This window comes from Pezoporus flaviventris, unplaced genomic scaffold (genome assembly GCF_033815535.1).
Source record: "Pezoporus flaviventris isolate CSIRO_AGI_PZ_B2104156 unplaced genomic scaffold, CSIRO_AGI_Pfla_v1 ptg000002l, whole genome shotgun sequence".
Taxonomy (NCBI): domain Eukaryota; kingdom Metazoa; phylum Chordata; class Aves; order Psittaciformes; family Psittacidae; genus Pezoporus; species Pezoporus flaviventris.
The window spans coordinates 42144731-42166470 of record NW_026892550.1 but is presented as its reverse complement, the minus strand read 5'-3'; the positions used below and the strand labels follow the sequence as shown (position 1 = coordinate 42166470).

The window sequence follows — 21740 nt, the reverse complement described above, 5'->3', positions numbered from 1 at the left end:
AACCCGTGGGAGTTGCATTCTTTTTGACTCTCCGTCCCTCCGGGAGTAGAGGGAGGGCAAGAAGGGGGGGTGAAGTGAGTGAACAAGTTGTCTGGTTTGGTTTAAACCAAATAATGAATCTTTCTGAAGTGATCTTGAGGGAATTTCTCTGTACCTGAGAAGTAGTATTATTACAATACCAAATGTCAAGTCTCAGACCATTACAATTCGAAACAGATAACTAGAAAATACCCATAGTTCAGTTTGATGTCAGTAAAGTAACTCCATCTTCAGTAAGTGAAATCCAGCAATACCATGTGAGGCAACATTTTTATTCAGGATTACGGTAACAATATAAACTGTAAAAGCAAAGTCCAAAGTAAAAAATGCATCTTATTACAGTACTTTGTTTTATAGTGCTCGTGTATTAATGCAAGCCATATTAAACTGAATGTAGATGTTCTTGGCCAGCTAGTTGTTTTCCCAAAGTCATTGTCTCTGCAACTGCTCTTTCATACACAATAAAAGGATCTCATGCTACTCTTTGTTTTCATGGATCTCACCAAGAATTTCCAGATGAAGCTAGCATCTCAAATCAGGAAAAAATATGTATACCACCACTTAAAAAGTACAGCAGTTGTTTTCTTCCTGTAATCAGTGACTGCAACTCTTTTGGCTTTCTGATGGCCAGTGCAGGAAACTCCTCATGAGAAACATGTTCAGGAAGACACAAAGTGGTGAAGCTGCCTGGTAGGATTTTAGTTACAAAAATAACTTTCTAAAAGGCTCCTTTCCATCTCATACACATCCCAGCTGTGGCTAGTGTCACGGCTACCCTCCCACTCCTGAATACCAAAAAGAATCTTGAGCAGCAAGATCAGAAGCTGTACCTAGTGTATGAGGGCTCCAAAATGGAAATGAGACTGTGGGCTATAATGAACAAGCTGCATGCTTTATGGAAGTGCATCAGATAGAGTCCAAATGGTTGCATTATGTGCATGATGCATGTGACCTAGCAGTACTGATAATGATAGGGTTAGGCCTTGAAAAACATAGCCCATATGTAGTTTATCTTATTGACTTAGATCCTTTCCTTCAGCCGAAACAAAATCTTGCCTAAGACCTACCAGATAGTCTTGATTCACAGGCATCTGGAATGGAGGCAATCCCCTCTCAGAAAATCACTTTGTTGAATTCTTTAATTCACCATCTTCCAAATGTTTAAAGGGGATCCCTGTTTTAGAAAATAAATCAATCATTGTCTGCATTAATTCTGCCCATGCTGGTTTCAGTTCACATTTTACAAATCTCTCCTGGGATGCTGGAACTTCCACTTGTATTGCAATGGTTTAAAGGCAAGAGCAACCTGCAAAGGCAACCTACCAAGCCTGAACCAAAACAAAGGAAGAAAGGGAATTTCACAATTAACCTTTGCAGATATCAGCACTTTTTCAAAGTATCAGTAACAAGAAATTGTCAGGATAATCCACTTTCTGGAAACTGTACCCCAAAATTATTTTATATAATCTCTCTAGTATTATATGTGCATGAGGATTTACCCCATATACAGACTAAACAAGCAGATCCTCTTGAAAGTTATGAAGAATGGAAATGTTAACACTGATTCTCAATCCAGTCTTCTTGTTTCCTGCCTGGGATGTGCTGTCAGGACTTCCTTGACAATTTGTGTTCTCAAAACTGTTTTATAGGTATGTGAAGAGGAAGACTACACAACATCAGAGGGCAAAACTCCCAGGCGTTGTCTTAGATCTTCCAGTAGTGTAAATTCACTACCACCAGTAGGCACACAAAGATTACAAAGCACATGTAACGACAACATTTGTATTATAGGATATGGTTTCCCACTTTTCCAAAACTTCCTTGCTACCAAATCAGAAAAGCAGACGGAGACCTGATGTACTTGAACCCGAGTTAATTGGTGACTAGCTGACCCCTTCTCAGGTATGGGGAAAAATAGCCTTTTGTCTGGTTTCAGCAACATGATTTATTGTATCATTTCTGTTGCCAATTTCTTGGAGATTTAAGAGATTCTTAGAGATTTCATCTCTTCGCTTTTGTCTGGTTTTCTACGCAGGCATCTTCAACCAGTTGCTTGGTTATTTCCTAGAAATTTTCTTTCCTCCTTTCAAAATTAGCACACTATTTCTATGGTTTTAACTGGTTACATTGAAACTTTTGTTCTGGGTCATTCTTTAAAAAATGTTGAATTGGTTTTCCCAGTAGATTGGGAATGTGTTAAACTCAGTAGAATTATTATACCTATATGACCCAAAAGCAGGATTTCCTGCTAGTGTTCTTGGAGATGATGTTTGCCAAATTTCTAATGGTTATCCACCTGTAATCTGTCTCCTCACTTATGAGCAATTTTAACAGATCTTGACACAGATTTGAAAGTTCACCAAGCAACACATGAGATTTTAGAAGATTTTAAAAGCTGTCATTTGTTAACTTATTTACATGGAAGTTCCAACACACATACTCCATTTTCACATTTTTACTTTTTTTTTTCATGAACTATGTCAATAGTTCAAATTTTAAAATTATTTTGCACTTTCTTAGTAAAGTCTGAACTTTTGCAATTTTACTTATATCTAGAATCCATCTGGATAAATTAGCATCTATGGCTCTACTGACTTGATGTACCAAGGTCTCTGCCCAAGAGCTACTTCAGCAGTAGTCCATCACATATTTATGTCATAATGCTTCTAGATAATGTCATTACCTCTTGAACATATTTTGATTCTTTTAAGTTATAAAAAAAACCCAGCAGTCTCCATAGTATTTTTATTTCATGCACTGAGATCCAGTCTTTGGATGGTACAAAGAGCTCTAAACTAAATGCGTTCTTCAAGTGATGCATAATAGAATAGTTAGGGTCGGAAAGGACCTTAAGATCATATAGTTCTAACCCCCCTGCCATGGGCAGGGACACCTCACACTAAACCATGTCCCAAGGCTTTGTCCAACATGACCTTGAACACTGCCAGGGATGGAGCATTCACAACTTCCCTGGCCAACCCATTCCAGTGCCTCACCACCCTGACAGTAAAGAATTTCCTCCTTATATCCAATCTAAACTTCCCCTGTTTAAGTTTTAATCAGTTACCCCTTGTCCTATCACTACAGTCTCTAATACACTCCATCCCCAGCATCCCTATGGCTCCCCTTCAGACACTGGAAGGCTGCTATGAGGTCTCCACGCAGCCTTCTCTTCTCCAGGCTGAACAGCCGCAACTTTCTCAGTTTATCTTCATACAGGAGGTTATGTTTTTTGTTCTGTGTATATGATAACATATGACGACAGTGGGTTATATCTGAACTGTCTTTGGCATGTTGTCAGCAATCCTCTGCTCAAAACCTCCTGTCGTAACGGTCATATCTTACTTGGAGAACCCTTTCAGAATCCATACGCAGCGAGTTATTGATAATGCAGTGTTTGTTCACAGTGGCTACTGACAAGGAGTCAACAACGCAGCCCCACCCACCAAATATTAATGAAAGCAGTTGTTATCATGCTTTCGACTTCATCTGCATTTGAAGAAATGAATGCACAGAAACAGAATGCCTGAAATAATTTTCACTGATTCACAGAATACCAGTTGGAAGGGACCCCGAGGATCATTTGCTCTAACTTTTCTAGGCAAATCATGACCTAGTCTAGGTGGCCCAGCGCCCTGTTCAGCCAATCTTTTGCCCCTCAGATTCTTCACTTTTTAGGGTGCATTTATTTCCCCAAAAGCTAAGAGGTTGCACTGGGATATGAACAACTGAGGAAGCATTATCTGTTCCTGCAAACACAACCACTGCAAAGGGCACTGACACCAGAGCACACGTTGCCCTACACATAGCTAGCTAACCACTATGAACCTGCATTTTGATATACTTTCTGCTTCAGTGTCAGCCGACTCCCAACGACTCCAGCTGGAAAAAAGCATCTGGGAAATCCTTTTGATGCTAGGAAACTCTTAAGTCAGATGTTCAAAGGGTTCCCCTCTGAGGCGAGCATCGGGAAAGAATAGCCGAGAGGGATGTGCGTATTCCCTAGGCCTGTCCCTCCTTCCCTCTCCCCCACACGCCAGCCCCAGACTACAGCTAACGCCGTTATCCCGCCGCCCTCAGCACCCGAGGGCTCATCCCGCCCAGCCGCAACAGCAGCGGCCCCCCCGCGGCCCCGGGCCCCTCAGGCCCGCCACTCCCATTGCCCCGCGCCCAGCCCCCGCCGCGCCGCCGCATCCCCAAACCCAGGCTACCCGCAGTCCCGCCTCAGCCTCTGATTGGAGGACAGTACCGCTGCCGCGCTCGCCATTGGCTCTCGGTGGATGCCACTCGGGGAGGTGGTGGCCGGGGGAGGTTGTGAGGCAACCGGGGCCGATCTTGTGCTCCGTGGCGGCGGCGGCGGCGGCGGCGGCGGCGGCGGCGGCGGCGGCGGCGGAGGGGTGGCGGCGGCGGCACCATGGTGAGCTCCGCCAGGAGACTGGCAATGGCGGTGGATGGTTGGGCTGGGCTGGGCTGGGCTGGGCTGGGCTGGGCTGGGTGGTGGGAGGAAGGAGGCCAAATCTGCTTGGGAAGAGGGAACTGTGAGGGGAGCCGGGCCCTAGCCCTTTGTTTTCTGGAGGGAGATGGGGTGGTGGGTGGTGTAGTGTTTTGGGGTGGTTGGTTCCCACCGGGATGGGATGCTGCGGGCTGTAGAAGGGGCTCCCCCGCCTGGCGCTTGACTGTGCCGCTGTCTTGGTTTGCCCCTCAGTACGGCTTCGTCAATCACGCCCTGGAGCTGCTCGTCATCCGCAACTACGGGCCTGCCGTCTGGGAGGACATCAAGTAAGTGTGCGTGTGTCTGTGTGCGTGTGTCTGTGTGCGTGTTCCTCCGCTCCGGGCGGGCGGGGCCGGGGTTCGGCGTCGCCCGCGAACGTCGGTACCAGGCCGGGTGGCGGCGGGCCGGCGGTGCCCCGTTTGCGACCGGTACCGGCAGGTCTGTATAAACATCTGTTGTGTGTCAGCGGACCCCAGGATGTGGCTATCGTCCATCACAAGACCAACACGGTTCTTGCTGCGTTTGGTCCTGCTCGGGGCCTTTATTCACGCTGCAGAGACGCACCTTGTCCCGTTGTTACTGCTGTTCAGGAGCTGCAGCGGAGATGGCATTGATACCTGCAGTTCCTTTGGTTATAAAAAGTATATAGCAGAAATAGTGTGTGGGCAAAATGTCCCAGAAACCACAGAAGCCCTTCCTTGAGTCAGACTACCAGATGAACCATGCAACAGTTGCATCTCTTTGCATTCCTAAAGGAACTGAAACTGCAGTGTTTAGCTAGTAAACTCTCCATCAAAAACGAGTGTGAAATTTTGGTAATTTGATCAGCTTGAAATTAGAAAAACTAACTGCTATATAGAAATATGTATAAGAATGCATGTATAAGAATGATTTTTGGTTTTCTGCTCTTGAACTCTGGTTTCTTGTGTCACGCCCTTGCTAGTCTGGCAGTATAGCATTTTTCCAAGGAGATGACTGTCTTTAAACTTTTGATGAATAGTGAGATTGCACAGAAAGTTTGAAATGGGTAGTGAGAACAAAATTCTATTTACCATAAATATGGTGGTATTGATACTTCGGCCAAACTAGAAGAAATATTTTTTAAGAAGACATAAATGCTCATAGAATTTTAAGCTTACTTTGTAAAGCATCAGGTAACTGTACTTTGAAGAAAGGGTTCCATATGATTTCTTGGTATCATATGTTTTAAAGAAGAAATAGATTATCCAACTTGGAAAAAGTGGTCTTCTTTCAACTGGACACCTTCTTCTATACTCCTCTTTCCCATTTATTTTGGGCCAATTTCAATATGTCGATGTAACAGTTTTGCTATTGTTGTAATACAGTTTTTGGAGTTAAAGGACTGTTCTTGACTGAGATTTTTGTGACCATGACACTTTTTTTTTTTTCATTAATCCATTCATTAAGAATGTAGTAATCTGACACAGTACCATGAAATCAGGGAGTCATAGAAATGTTGGTTGGAAGGGACCTCTGGAGGTTATTTAGTCCATCTGCTCCAACCAGGACTGTTACGGGCACTATATCAGTGCCTAGCTATGACTTTTGTCTAGCTGAGTCTTTAAAATCACCAGAAATGGAGAGTCCCGGTTCTGGTTTGGCAGACATTTGCTGTTCCAGTGATCCTTGACAGTCCATAAGCTACTCCTGGCAAATACAATTCTATGGATTGCATAGATGAGTATTCAGTGGATGTCAACAGTTTTGTGATGTAGGTCATGTGAACTATGCAAGTTTATTTTTCTTACATACCTTATCTAAACACACTGCTCTATTTTGAATTCTTGATACTGGTTTCATATGATGCATTAAATTTTTTAATTAAGAAACTTAATTAAAAGAATAGCAATACATACATCATTTTTATGAAAATTATAACAAAAAATGTATAAAAGAAAATCATGTTCACTGTTTCCTGGCATGCCATCACTTACCAAGATGCCCATCAGTGTTACGGTCTACTTTCATGCAGAATTGAGTTTGTATTTAAGACTAATCTATCTGAAAAGATACAACATTTCATCTTCTAGTACAAGGTCATGCTGCAGTCTGTCAGAACCTAGTCATGATTCCTGATGCATCCTGTCTTTTAAGATTTTATACACACCTAATAGATTACTGAAGATAACTAAAGCCTGTGAAGAATACTACTTATTTAATGTTTTGGAAAAAAAAAAAAAAAGGTAGAAAGATATGAAATACTTTGCTAAGATCAGTTGTGGGAATTCAGGAAGCTCCTACATCCTGTTGCTGGTTTTCAGCGGAGAAACATTTCTGCCTTGTAGCAGCCCAACAGCTAGGCCCTGCTATTAGCTTGCAGAGAAGATGGCTTTCTGGAAGGAAACTGTAGCACACCACCATCCAAACAGAAGAATGAAACATGATCTCCAAGAAAGAGCCAATGTATATGCAACAGCTGCCATACCTCCTGATGCAAAAGGTGTTTGCAACAGGGTAGATACTCAGCAGGATTTATCTTCACAAGTAGAATATCCTAGAGTTTAGAAACTAGCAAACAAACCCCTGTATATATATTACTGCAAAAAATCATAGTGGTGCTTATTTAGGGGATGGTACACGTTCAACTGGTAGCCGCTAAATGCTTGTCGATTTAGGTACTTTTGGGTACTGCAGGTTCCTGTGGTGCACTTGCAGAGGAGATGTGGAAGTGGTTAGGTGTTTTAGCTTATGTAAATACAGACTTATTGCAGAGGTTTTGTTAGAAGTGTAAATCATGTAGAAAAGAATGGGAAGATACAGACCAGTGCTGTGTCATGCTGGGTTGAATCAGCTGAATTCAGTGATGATTGAATTGGAGGAGTAATTGTTGAAGTTAACAATCTTCGGCTGTGTTGTGGCTGTTTTTAAAAATTGAGAGGAACTTCGCACTGCTAGTATGGTTGAACTTGCTACATTTGCAACAATTTAAGCATTTCTGTCAAGCAGAAAGGCCTCTGGGTAGTTTGGTACAAAATTTGACATCTAAGCTTTATTTTTTGTGTTGAGCTAATCACATGCTGCTATTTTGTTCTCCCTGAAGTCAATGCAGAAGCTGTGAATCAGCATTGCAGAGTGGTGGGTTGTGATTGCTGAGGGAATTCTCAAATGCCAGTGAGTGAATTTGAACTTAATATTGATAGAAGTGAAAAGAAAACCTAGAACAGAATAAACTGAAGTAATGGAAACAATTCATTTTTCAAAAAAGTACATTCAGAAAAGTTAAATATTGAATTTAAAGGGTATCCTCCATCTGAAGCATGAAAACTTTTGTCTCCTGTGGCTTCTTCAGTCAAATGTGACGTTGAATGAAGTTCTTACATGTAGAATTTGGGAGACCAAATAATTGAATTTGATGCTTTTGGGAGAATGGTGCTTTCGTTGATATGACTTAGCATTAACTGAGTCAGAATGATGATTTCGAGTCTCTGCTTCTGCTATTTCATTCATTTTTCAACATTCCTGTCAAACCACAGTCTATCTAGAAAACATACATATTGATTCTGGTTTTAAATAACCCAGAGTGGTATTCTTGGGAAAGTTAGACTCCATGTTTTTTTAATCCACTTTTAAAACAGAGCATAAGTAAACGACTGAATATCAATTTTGTCAGCTCAATGGAAATATGGCTTGGTTTTCCTAAAGAACTGGAACTAAAAAGCTTTAAACCCCAAACAACTTAAAGCCATCTATTTCTGAATCAACATTGTTGATCCTGAATAGGATGAATTCAAAACAAGATGAAGAAAGCCAGTATATGAGTAATGAGAGGTAATCTTCATTTATGGAGCCTTTATTCCTTTTCTCAACTGCAAAGTCTCAAAAATTAATTTCTCCTTAAGTTTTTCTTTGGCTGCCACTCATAGAACTGAGAATTTGGGCTTGTGGAGAGTTTTTCATGATGAAACCCTGGAAGGATTAGAGGGATTTAGCAGAGCTGGATGAGAGGGGGAGTGGGAGCTGCTTGGAAAGAATTCTTATGCAGTTGCTGAATTCTGCAGTAGCAGGTTTTTCTTATTGGGAAGTGAAGTTGATCTAGCATCATAATTTCTTTTACTTACTGGCAGTTGTAAGCTGCATATACATTTGTCATGGTAGTTCACTCAATGTCCTCCTAGTTTCTTTGGAAAGGAGGATTTAGGACCTGGAATACATGGAGATATGCTGCTTTGTTCAGCACTGTACTAGCTGTGGAAAGAGTTATTAGTAAATAAACTTTTACTTAGAGCTATTAATCACATTTTTGCTAAGAAGACACTTTTGATTTGTCCCTTCCCTGGCCAAGAGAAAATCTCTCTCAAATCCCTTATTTTGTCATTTCAGGACTATTTCAGATTGTGTGGCCACAATTGCAATGGCTTGAAAAAATGGTGCTGAAGATTCTTTTGGCATTAGATATCTTCAGTTCCTCTGCAGCTAACATAAATGCTAGCCAACATAAATAAAAAATCTGCATTGGTGTTATAGTGGTGAGCATAGCTGCCTTCCAGGCAGTTGACCCGGGTTCGATTCCTGGCCAACGCACCAACGTACTGTCCTGGGTTCGGTGGTGGTAGTTCATTTTCTTCTTAGTAGCTATACAGTGCTGTGTTTCAGTTTGAGAACAGTTCTGATAATACACCAGTGTTTTAGTTGTTGCTAACTAATGCTTACTCTTAATCAAGGACTTTTCTGTCTCATGTTCTGCCAGTGATAAGGGGCAAAAGAAGCTGGGAGGAAGGAGAGACAGGACACCTAACCCAAACTAGCCAAAGGGGTATTCCATCCCACAGCACATCATGCCCAGTACATAAACTAGGGGGAGTTACCTGGAAGGCCCAGATCACTGCTCAGGTTGGGTTGGGTATCGGTTGGCGGGTGGTGAGCAATTGTATTGTGCATCACTTGTGTTTATTGTTTTTTTTTCCCTTCCCTTTTTAGTTGTATATTCTCTCCGCTTGTTATTTCCCTTATTACGGTAGTAATAGTAGTTTTATATTATACTTTAGTTATTAAACTGTTCTTATGTCAACCTGTGGGATTTACATTCTTTCGATTCTCCTCCCCATCCTGCCCAGAGCTAGAGGGGGAGATAAAAGGGGGGCGTGACCAAACAGCTGCGTGGTTCTGAGTTACCAGCTGGGCTTAAACCATGACACTAGCATAAATTAAAAAATATCAGGCCTAACTAGTCTCACATACATGCAGTTGTGTGCTCATGTCTGATCAAAGCCAAATTTGTACTGCTGGATGATATGATGTGTGAATGTGATAGTAGTATGCATGGAATTACTGTCTATGTGCCTGCCCAAAACAAAACAGATATTGCTTCATTAAAAAAAACAACCAAACAAAAAAAAAATCCAAAGTTTGTGAAGTCCTGTCTTCTCTGATATTTAAATACTTGTGTGGTTACATGTTTTTAAAAGGGGATTCTGTCATGATAAAGTCTGAGTTCTTCTGCAACAGGTGTCACATTTGGCTGAGCTGAACAGCCAATATGTGTGAAATTCTGAGCACTCCATTCAGCAGCTATAAAGTTTTAATTGTTTAACAAGCATTAAGAGGGATTGTCTTCCTGAAACAACTCCGGGACAGTATGTGGGAACTAGAGCAGTGCTGTCAGCAGGGAATATGTACATAGTTGCTTATCTTGTGTTTCCCAACAGTATCCCTCTGTGTTTGATTAAATGAATACAGGATTTTCTTACAGGCTCCTAAATCTGAATTTAGGCCAGGTTAGATGCTCAGCTGTGACACTTTCAAATATAGTGCCAAGAAAAGGAGTAAGAACTCAAATATCTTATTAAGAAATGCATTAAAATGCTTCATCACAAGGCTGTAGAATAAATTAGTATTTTTTCCACAGAGGTACATGAAAAATCTGGTTTTGGGAAATCAAATGGCATAACTAGTCAACTGCTGTCCCCACAAATGCATGTGTAGCCTGATGAGCATGTAAAAACTAGAACTGAAGTTGAATACTCAGTGTTTGCAAAAAGTAACTACCTAAAGGTCAAACCACTTTTTTAACTGATTCTAGAAAATAATATCCGTTTTAAAATTTGCACAGTAGCAAAACAGGCATTTTCTGCCCCAAGAGCCATGTATCCTTTGCTGGCTGTACCTTAGTGTGGGATGCAAAAAGCCAGTAATGGTCTTATTTTCTCGGTGCTCAGTGCTTAATGTAGAATTAAGGCATCATGCTGCCTTCGTCCTTCTTTTGTGGGTTAGACTGATGTGTGCTGTCTACACATGCTTGTAAATGCCAAGACTCCAGGTCTGGGTAGCCTGCTGTGTAGCACAGACTTTACATGGCCGTAGTGGCCTGGAAGTGCACACAAAGAAAGAGCAAAAGTTTATCACTTGTCTTCTGAGAAAAGAAATTTTTGTTGTTCTCCCCCAGACTTCACACATTGTCACCTACCAATGCTCCAGCCTAGTTTACTTTACAGAATTTATTTTCTGTAACTGTCCTGTTATGGTTAAAACAGTGGAAGGTTGAGGGTTGAGAAATTATCCGCGTGCAATATAAGTGGAAGCTCAGTTTCAAATTGGGTTCAGTTGAAGTGGTAGAAAACTAGAATTAGGGGGAGTGAGATAAACTGCAGAGCTAGCAATTGCCTGTAGAAAACTGAACAGGCAGAGAAACTTATGCATCATATAGGTAAAAGGTTAACAAGGTCAGACTTAGGTGCTCACTGTGGCTTTTGCAGTAAAAGCGATTTAGGAATACATTTTTATTGGATAAATTTTAAAAGATATTCCTAGCAGTTAGGTACGTTAGTGTTGTTGCAGGTTGGCTAGTTAAGTTAGGAGAGGTAGATGCTTGTATTCATTTAGGCATTTAAAAATGTCCTTCACTGACTTTCACTAGTATTTAGATACTTATGAACTCCTTGACAGGATGTGATATTCTCACTAATTTTATTTGCAGTTATATTCCAAAATAGTAAATAATATAAAATAAAAGATTAAATGGAAAGTCTACTCAACTCTGCCTTTAAACATGTATGTTACAGATTTTTTTTTTTACAGGGGACAGAATTGGATCTCTTTTTAAACTGTCATTGTTTCCTTGGAATTTTTTGCAGAGCAAAACCTGCCCATTTTTATGCATATTAAACAAAGCAAATAATAGAAAACCTTTTGTAGCTGCAGAATAATGGCACTGGACTTACTGTGTCCGTATGCAGAGTTCAGAATGTCACGTTGTCAAAGATGGTTTTTTTCCTGCTTACTAATACAGCAAAACACGATTTACATGTGTTGACAAATCCTGTAAAAATCAAGGTCTTGGCCTATTATTGTTGTTTAGCACAATGTTTAGATGTAATAATAATTCATATTATAGCATAGTTTAACTTTTCAGAAACCTAGAAAAATATACACAGAAGCTATAAGGAAAGACTGTTGTTACAAGTTACATCGATAATCTTTTAAGAGACGTTGAAATTCAGATAGCTTGTTGGTCTGATGTAAACTGTGTTTTGAATATAAAAAATGAAGTACCTTGAAAAAACAGGTCCACCTGTCTCAAACTGGGTGCCCAATATTAATGAAACTTTCTGTGTGTGGTAGTCTTACCCATTTAAAATGGAAATGGTGTAACTAGCTCTCACAAGAGCTAGTTAACACTTGTGTGTGCAAATAGTATAGGGATGAATTCCACAGGAAGGCTTTAGGAATAGGGATGATTTTGTCTTCTGAGCTGGATTTGAAAGCTACGCTGTAAATCAAGCCTGATGTTACATAACAATGAATGGGGTAACACAAAATACGCAATAGTTGTATGCCAACTGAGTAGGATCTACCCTCAGTACTGAAACAGCCAGTAGCCTGGAGGAAAAGGAACAGGTTGAGTGTGACTGGTAGGTTGTGTTATGCAGGCTTAGGGAGAGGCAGGGAAATATGGTTTGGAGCAAACTTCGCGAATGTTGCTGCAACCAGTACTCGAGTGCATCTCTCCTGGTTTCACAAAACAACAAAAAAAGTTAATCAAATGCTTATGGCTCATTATGAGACACTTGTTTTATTTCTTCATAATCATTCTGGAAAATGACATGTTTTCTAGGTTTTCAGCTGACCGTAATCTCTATAAATAGGGCAACCCTTTAAAAAGCATGTAAAACAGTACCATAGTCTATACCAATCTGTCTACAGTGTTAACTGTGTAATTTCTGCTGGGAGAAATTATCAGCTTAGAATGTAAAGTTTTTTGATAAACTATACTTGTATATGTAGATACATATGTATATAAATATGTATGTGTATGTATATGTGTGTGTGCGTATTATGTCTACGTAACCACAGTGTGGCCTGGGCAATAAAAACACAAACTAAACAGGAGATAAGAATCAAAAATCTGTACAAAAGAAGAGGTATGGCATTTCAGTTAGTTATTGTGGATAGCTGAAATGAGCAAAAAGCCTTTAAGTTATTTGTCATATTTCTCAGCAAGGGCTGATTTGCAAGAGAACCTTGGTGTCAAACTCCTTTTCAACATCAAAACATAGGTTTGGGTATGCTGAGGATTTCCAGGGTTTTTTTGATCCTATTAATGCCTTTGGCATTTCTACCATGAAATTGCTGGCTTTCCTATTCCTTTTTTTATGTACTTCTCTTCCCTGGACTGTGGAAGAAGTCCAGGTAGGTAATGAGTTCTGAATTTTACCAGATAGGCACGAATAACTGTATATTGCAGTCCCATGTGCATCATCTCTCCTGCTTTGTTGAACTGCTGTTGAGCTTGCTCAATATTTACCTTTCCCAGCCCACACCTCATTTATTATAAAGAATTCTTGCTTTACAGTTTGCCTAAAGTTACTGATTCTTTTGTGCTCAAAAACATTGCAAACATACTGTGTTAATTACCTGCTCACCATGCACACTGATGAAAAAACAGACTCTTCACTAGAGTTTTAGACCGGAAGCCCATACTTACTTTAGCTCATCTAGGACTCGGTTGTAATGAATTCCAGCTGTCTGTGAAAAAACATGAAAATTAATTTTTCACTGCTCCTTAGTAGCATGTGGGTTTACTCATTGCTGAGAATGTTCAATCAGTCTCATAACAATAAAGATATCTTATAAACAGATGTCAAAAAGAGACTTTGGAAAACAAATAGTGAAAGGACAATTCAAGATTAATTTTTTTAATCCATATACCTCTAACATTAATGAGTGTTTATCAAGAAAGTGGCATTAAGAAGGAACATTTATTGTTGTTTATGTTTCTAAGTCCTTATTTCATGCTATTCTGAATTTCTAAGCAATATATTTTAAGTTCTCTTAAAACTGATGCTGAATAGATGATTCTTCATGGGTCTGGAGATTAATACTCATAAGATTCATAGGGTCAAAACTACACTTCTGCCCCTTCAGTTCCTCACAGGGGAAGGACCTGCTTGGAGGTCAAGTGTTCAGCATGGATGCCAAATTCTTTAATTCATCTGGGAAAGACTTGGCTAAAAGGAAATAGTGGTATGTTATAGAGCATGATGAGTGTTCTTGTAGCATCTCTCAGGTATTTTACAGTTCTCCCAGAACTGGGAAGTGCTTTTATACCTGTCAGGATAGTAGGTTTTATAAACATGTCACTCACTCATATAAATGAAATGCTTAAAAGAGTTAATACCATTCCTTTTAAAAGGAAGCAAAATAATACTAGCTTTATATTTTCAGTTTTTGGAATAGTAGCAAAAAGCTTCTACACTTGTTAAATGGATCTTTTAGGATTATCTTGTTTTGAAAACCTACATTAAACACTTTCATATCCAGCATGTAAAACTGGGAAATAACTCAGAACTCTGAAGTCTATAAATACAACTATTTACTTTACCCAGAACATAATTTTCCTGGACAGATTCCCATTTTTATTTAATCGTGTAACTTAATATAATTTATGTTTTTCCCAGCTGGGTGTTTTAAAATATCTCTGGATCATCCACAACATGTACATGTCTAGTTTCTTTTTTTCTCCTTTTGGGAGGAGTGAGAAGAGTGGTTCAGTATTTTTAATAATTTTTAACAAAGTATTTTCATGAAATACATGAAAAAAAAGATGAAAACACATGAAAAAAAGATGAAAACACAAACCATCTGTGGAAATAATAGAATGAGCAGTGAGTTTGCTATTTTAATGTAAAAGAGATGCAAAGATGACGATTCTGATTTCACCGATACCATCTTCAGTTCTGACACATGTAATTCTGTTTAATAGTGTTAGTCTTGGAACGGGATTAAACTTGACATGCTCCTGTGGGTGAGATCAGAACCATGCTGTGTTTCTAAGTAAGTGCAGTAGTGTTATTTTGTCATTAGGATTGTTTTGACTGGTCTGTTGAATTTAATGAGCAATTTTTCCATCCTTGGTACACCAAGAATAGTTAAGCACAATGGTGGCAAAAGTCCCAACAGAAACAATACCTATCATGGAAGAAGTCATAAAGGTGGTCTTGGAACTAGCTGGTGTTGTGGTGTGTTCAGGGTGACACACCCAGGGCATGCACTTTGGACTGGAGTTTTCATAGGAAGAGATCCAGTGTGCTTTTAGGGCAGAGATGATCTGTTGAAGTGACACCAACAGCTTCTAAATAATAGTACTGTTACATCACAGAGAAGCCTATGCACCTTCAGGATAAAAAGTAATTGTTCCATGCAGTCTTGCACCATCTTTTTTTTTCTTTTTTTTTTTTTTCTGTTTGTATCCTTTACACTTTCTCACTGTTTAGTGAATGCAAAGCTCTCTAACAGGAAGGGTTCTTTTTCTGTAAGATTGTTTAATTCCAGTTTATGACTGACTACAGAGACACGATAGGGAGTGCTACTTCACAGGAATAAAAAAGTTCTGACAGCAGCAAGCTTCATCTTGATTATGGTTTATTCTAATTCCCTTTGAATGCTACAATCCAACTACAAAACTACACTAAAAAATACTTTGTACACAATGGACTGCATAAGTAAGACCAGCCCGGTATGGCATCTTGTTCAACTGTGTTGTCTGTAAAATCTCTAATGATGACAAAGAATATCCTTACTACATTAAAATAGAGAAGATACTTCCTCTATGTGAAATAAAAATGTGTGCAATCTGTGATTTAAAAATCAGCATTATTATCTTTAAACATTAGTAGTGTGTTTTCAAATACTAAACTGGTTTCAGAATAGGAAAGATTTTCAAAGGGCCCATTGGACTCATGTAGTATCACCTGTTACAGTATGCTGTGCTGTTAGACCAACAGCAGTTTGGGAGGTGTTAGCATGACTGATGGAGGAAAGGCTGCTTTAAGACTTGATCCTGCTTTGACCTACTCAATAGGATTTTTTCCATTGATTTTGAGATCAGACTTGTATATGAAAAATGCCTCTCTACAGCTGTGTTACTTTTCATGGTGCAATGGTTACGGTTGTTTTTTTTCCCCTAGTAAACTTCCTCACCTTAACCTGGATAATATAAACATTCTGGAAAAAAACAGAGGGCATTTTAGAAAAGTCTGGGCTGGAATCTTTGTTTCCCACAATTCGAATAGCTCTGTGTAATCATTCAGAATTAGTCTAAAGTAAATAAAAAGGGCTGCTAGACCGTAGCAGTTAGGACAGGCCTAACATAGGATGTAAGTTTTGAACCATGAAATAGCACATCCCATCTGCTGATAACAGGAGTTAGTTTGGGCAAGAGTGTTAAAATCATGGATTTTCTTAGAAGAAAAGCACACCCTTCTTTTGTCTCTAGAAATGTAAATGAGACATTAATTGTAAATTCTGTTCTATTTGAATTAGAATTTACTTTGAAAGAAAGGCCATATAGAAGTTAAAAGTTTGCTACTGTAGTGCTGCTGCTTCACTAAAGAATTAACCAGGGTTTGGGAATTTGCCAGAGCTTGTTGCTTTTGGCTCATTTCCAGTCAAGCCTTTAAGAAAGCCACCAACATGTTGTTGCTGTTAATGCCTTTGTGATCAAACACTGTGGTCTGCAAAAAACATTAGAGCAATGCTAATCTATTCCCATAATTCTGTCTGGTCAAAAACTGGAATTCCAGCAAAACATTTCAGGGGAAATGCCAGAGTTTTGCATAAAACTACGGATTATGAAGTTTTTGTGAAATATGGTCAGCTAAATGTAAATTCTCTGCACCTAAGGATTCTGTATAGTATTGCAGTTGTAATCGCAGCTCATGAACCATCTGTCAGCCAGGAGAGGGAAGCATTCAGGTGAGAACAGTTGCAGTCTTCTGGTCTTTTAAAGTTCACATACTCAGGTCTGTGGCCATACCTTGTTGTTCCGCAAAGGCAGGATTGTTTTCCTATGTGGTACTCACAGATTATGGAGATAAAAACATCTGTCTCCCACTGGAGGAATGCTGTTGGCGGGCAACAAACCACAGCAGCTCTGAAAACCTGACAAAGCATGCTCACTTTTAATATTGGTTGTAACACTTTTCACAACACTATCATATGTTTCTTCATATCATCCTTGTTGTAGAACCAGATCCTTAGGGTAAATACAGGCAAGCTTTGATACATCAGGTACCAGCTTTGTGGACTTGCTGAAGGACAAGCGCCTCTGTAAAGACAGGAGTGTTTTCACATTGCATTGACCATTTTGGATAAGCTTACAGCAGCATTTCCCCATCACATGCAGTTTTAAAGTTAATCATATACTTAAGAGCAAAAAACTTTCAGAAGTTCTCACTGCTGTCAGATTACATAGGGAGGCAGGAAGGCCTCAGAAACCACAGACCTAGGTCACTGGAGGCAGGGCAAAGGCTTCAGTTGACTTCAGTGAATCTTCTGTCCTCCAGCCACTCCCATCTGGCTACATGTTGTTCTGTATGCGCAGCATCTTCTGTGACCGGGTGATGAAGCAGACAGGGAAGTCCATCCAGCAGAAAAATAACCCAGGAAAATAACTGAATTACATTTCAGCTCAGCATCTAGCTAAGTGATTGGGATGTAGCAGCACAGTAGGGTTTAGGGGTAAGGAGAAGGAATTGTCCTGAAAAGGAAGAAAAAAGTTAATAATTTTAAGTACAGGCTTTAAAAAGGCAGTTTATCTTTTGACACAGATTTAGATCAGACACTGGCATGGGATTTACCATCTTTGTAGGACAAGCAAGAGATTTTTGCCCACATGATTGTGAGTGAGGAACATAATCCCCTGCAGGAGTAAATATTTAATCTGACAAATTTTCTAGAAAAAAAAATCACAAAGTGAATTAGCTTTTGTTGGATTACATTTTTTAAAAAAATATATTTTTCTCTGTCTTTTTAAAATAATAACAACGAAAAAGCAGGATATTTTTGTTCTTGTTTTGGAGTATTAGCCTGCAGTACAAGCACTGGGTCCTTTTCCTGTACTGCAGGAATGTCTAGTAAGGCTCCTAATACTGGGGATAGTGAAGCCTTAGAGTAGTGAGTTTCACTGCAGAAGATTATATCCAAGGAATGCAGATGTGATTGCTGATTGAACTATTTTTTGTTTAACTTTATCAATAAAGTTGTTTTAGTAGGAAATACAGCATTAAGGCTGCAGAGAAGATGACTGCTGAGTGATCCGAAGGACCTAGAAAAAAAAGAAAAACAAAATAGCTAAAATAATGGAATAGGCATTGAAATAACCACTGATTATTTTAAAAAGTGGTGGCTCTGAAAAACTGCAGGCACTGAAGAAAAGCTCTGAGAAAGTAAACTAAAGACAAAATAAGAAAAAAGGAAGCATGGCTTGGCACAGAGAAGGAAACAGGAAAAATTCCAGTCAGTGTAATTGGAAAGAAATGTAAGAAGTTTTGAAGGAGATACCAGTGTCATAAAACTGGGTCAATCTTTAAGAGAGAAAATTCTCACACACAAAAACTGTGTCTACTGGATTGGTCAAGTATGCATAATTTTCAAGGATGTTCATAGCTTTTCCAGATGTGTGTGTTATCCTTTGTGGTTTGGCTGAGATCAGAGAGACTAAAAGAAAGCACAGTATGTATCAAAGATGTGGGAAAGTTTGTTCACCCTTTGCAAACTTCCCTCCAAACTGTATCTGATTTCTAGTTACATCTCCTGTTATGAGAATCAAAGAATCAAGATGGTTTTCTTCTCATGTTAATTTTGGTTCAGTTCTTAGGGTATGTAAACACTGCCTTCTTGTCCCTGACTGATCTCATACTCTTCAAGACGGTGTTTTCTACTAAGAACTACAGCTGTCCTCATGCTTAGGAGAAGAAGGAGTATGTGGCATGGAAGCTGTTTTCAGGAATCAGTGAGACTTTGGTATCCTTCAAGCCGATCTAAAGTTTTCAGAGAATGGCTTGGGAAGAGGACCAGAAGTACTATTGTGGAGTGTGAAAATACTTTGGAGTATGAAAATAAACAGCCCCATTACATTTATTAATATTTTTCATCCCATTGATTAGAGAATGATGTTTGTTTTATGTAGAAATATGTAGTCTCACCTTGCTGTCTTTAGGAAAATTGTTTAGCTTGTTTTTAGCTCATGCCCATTCATAGAGTGAGTATAATAATGTATTTTAAGTAGCAGTTACAAGACTACATGAATTTGTTAAAAATAAGTAGATCTATTTTTTAGATATAAAAGCAATATAGTATAATTTTTGGTCAGCAGTAAGAATATGATGAGCAAGATTAAAGGAAAATAAAAAGGAAATAGTGAGTTCTAGGCTTCCATTGACAAGTGAACAGGTTATTAAAGACTGATGATTACTAGCTGGAGAGTTAACTGACAAGGAATATCATTTAGGTAAATAGAATACTACTATATGAGATTGTATTCAGGCCTTATCAGTGGTATCATTTGCTGTCTAGCAGTTTTAAGATTAACAAGAGTATTTAATTCTCAGACCTCTCTCTTCTTTGAGTAACACAAAAGATGTTTCTGTTTGTATGGCTGGATAACTCTCTACAGCGGTAAATGCTTGAATGGTTGTTCAGGCATTATTATTTTGTATTTTATTTTTAAAATAAGTTATGCCTGCTCTAGAAAATTAGAAACTGAGTTTCAGTCGGAGACTTTTGTTTTGTTTGATGGTTGACCATGGTATGATTACAGACAAAGATTTTGATGTAAAAGTGGTTGTAGAATTTTACACAGTAGATTTAGAATGTAGTTTTTTATAGGTTTGTGATTCCTCCGGTGACTGTTAGAAATCTAGAGCAGTTAAGAAATGTGGGCTCTTAAACTGTATGTTTGAGCGTTATATCAAGGAACGTTTCTGGTACTAGCAAATTTGTTTTTCACTCATCAATCTCTTTCATTTGTACTTTAGAAAAATAATTATTCTGGTCCTGGGTTGATGAATGTCTTGATTTGCATGACATGTGCTTACTTTTAAAAAAAAACAAACTACCTCATTGTCTGCCTTTTTGATAATTTTTCTATTTCTGAAGCTTTTTCTGAATTATAGCTCCCTGTACTATTTGGTTTTTTGGTGTGACATAAGGAGGTATGATGCGGTCATTCTCTTCTGGGCTTTCTTACCTCTTTGCCTTTCTTTTGTCTTTCTGAAGTGTTCTGCAGCATAAAGCTGCTTCAGATGAAAGGGTATCTTTTTAACGAGGTTGCTGTTACCCTCCACCTGAAAAGCTGCTATAAATGCAATGATCATATTAGTGTTACTCAGCCAAAATACATTCTAAGTGCATAAATAAGAGCATGAGTACCTACAAATGTCTCCTCTTTTGTCATTATTCTGCAAAGAGCATTGTCTCTCCAGAGAATCATTGTAGGTGGAACACAAAAGGTGAACAACTGTTACAAAAAATTGACTGAGAAAGGAGGCTGTGCTCCTTTGTCAGATGAGGGCTTTAACAAACAGCATGGCTTCATCACACACCACAGTATGCCCCCCTGCACATCACATTTCTCTGCTGAAGGAGAATGTGGTGGGATGAGGAGCAAATACAGAGTATGACCTGCAAGAGTTGGGGCTATGTCCATTTCTTGCACTGTGCATGGACTTAGGACAGTCATGTCCTGGAGTCTGCCTGCCCATGCAGGTGTCTGTGTCCTCCTCTTGAGAGCTGGGACTCAGCCACCACTGCAACACCAGAGGCCTGGTTCCTCTGTTAGGGCTGTGGGGGTAACACAGGGATGAAGGCACATGTGGACCCTCCCTAGTAACTCACTTCTGTCAGATGCAAGGCTTGGAAGACACAACAGTTCATTTCCTAGGGATAGCAACTTGTTTACCTCAGGCAAAAAGAAAAAAAAAAAGCTTACAGAGTTGTGCTGCCTTTTGGACAAGCTGCTGACCCAATGTTCAAACTGGAAGGAGTAAGAAATGATCCTGAAAAACAAAGGAGTCATTTCATTTTTTTTACTTAGCAACAGTAGTAAGAGTGCATGTGATATATGCATGAGTCTTGTCTTAAACCTGGGGCTGAGAATTGTTTCCTGTAGTGAAGAAATGTATATTTTTATTGTACTTTCACTCATGAAAGCTTGCATAGCGTGCAGTGCACGAACAAGCTCTTACAAAATCCTAAATCCTAGCATGCTTTTTTTTTTTTTATCCCCGTCTACTGGGAATGTGCAAAAAGTATTTGATTAGGTACCTACATCTTCATTTTAGATTCCTCTTTGAAGATACGTGCAAATGGTGTTTAAAACATCCCAAGCCTTTTGTAAATGAAGTACAATCAAAATTGGAAGGAAAGAAGACACTTACTTAAAAAGTGTTTGAAGAGCCCGTCTTGGTCTGGATTACTGGATAGTCCCCTGCTTTAAAATGCAAATTCTGTTGTTGTTGTGAGGCTCTGTACTGAAAAATCATGTTTATTTTTCCACAGCTAATTATTGTTTTAGCACATGCATGGTCTGAAATGTTTGTGTTGTGCCTTAATGATTCTGAGATATGGAACAGATTTGTTATTTTCTATCTCAAGTAACTTCTTAAAGGTAGAACCTACAAACTTATTTATTTAAAAGGCTGGTACCAAACAATATACAATTGTTTTTTCAATATGGTGCTTCTCCCTCAGCCAAAAAGATTTTATGCTATTTTCTTTTTAGGAAGGAGGCACAACTGGATGAAGAAGGACAGTTTCTGGTCAGAATCATTTATGATGATTCCAAAACCTATGATCTGGTTGCAGCTGCAAGCAAGGTCCTTAGTAAGTAATAAGGATATCTTCTTTGCCCATTCATCACAGAAAAAAAGATATACCCCCCCCCCCCTCAAAAAAAAAAGCAAAACCAAAACCA

General features: G+C 39.1%; 1 protein-coding gene and 1 long non-coding RNA gene across 3 annotated transcripts in view; both read left to right on the top strand.

The window, feature by feature from the left end:
- LOC133280945 (uncharacterized) overlaps positions 1 to 21740 on the top strand; it is a 185943-nt gene that overhangs the window by 84596 nt on the left and 79607 nt on the right. The gene's annotated exons all lie outside the window — the stretch shown is intronic.
- GUCY1B1 (guanylate cyclase 1 soluble subunit beta 1) overlaps positions 4410 to 21740 on the top strand; it is a 41990-nt gene continuing 24659 nt past the window's right edge. Inside the window, exons 1-3 of one of the 2 annotated variants that reach the window (XM_061475942.1) lie at positions 4410 to 4456; positions 4745 to 4818; positions 21549 to 21649. In XM_061475942.1, the coding sequence (XP_061331926.1) occupies positions 4454 to 4456; positions 4745 to 4818; positions 21549 to 21649 (178 nt within the window). In that variant the 5' untranslated portion in view covers positions 4410 to 4453. The remainder of the gene's footprint in view (positions 4457 to 4744; positions 4819 to 21548; positions 21650 to 21740) is intronic. The other variant, XM_061475951.1, reaches the window with a different exon arrangement.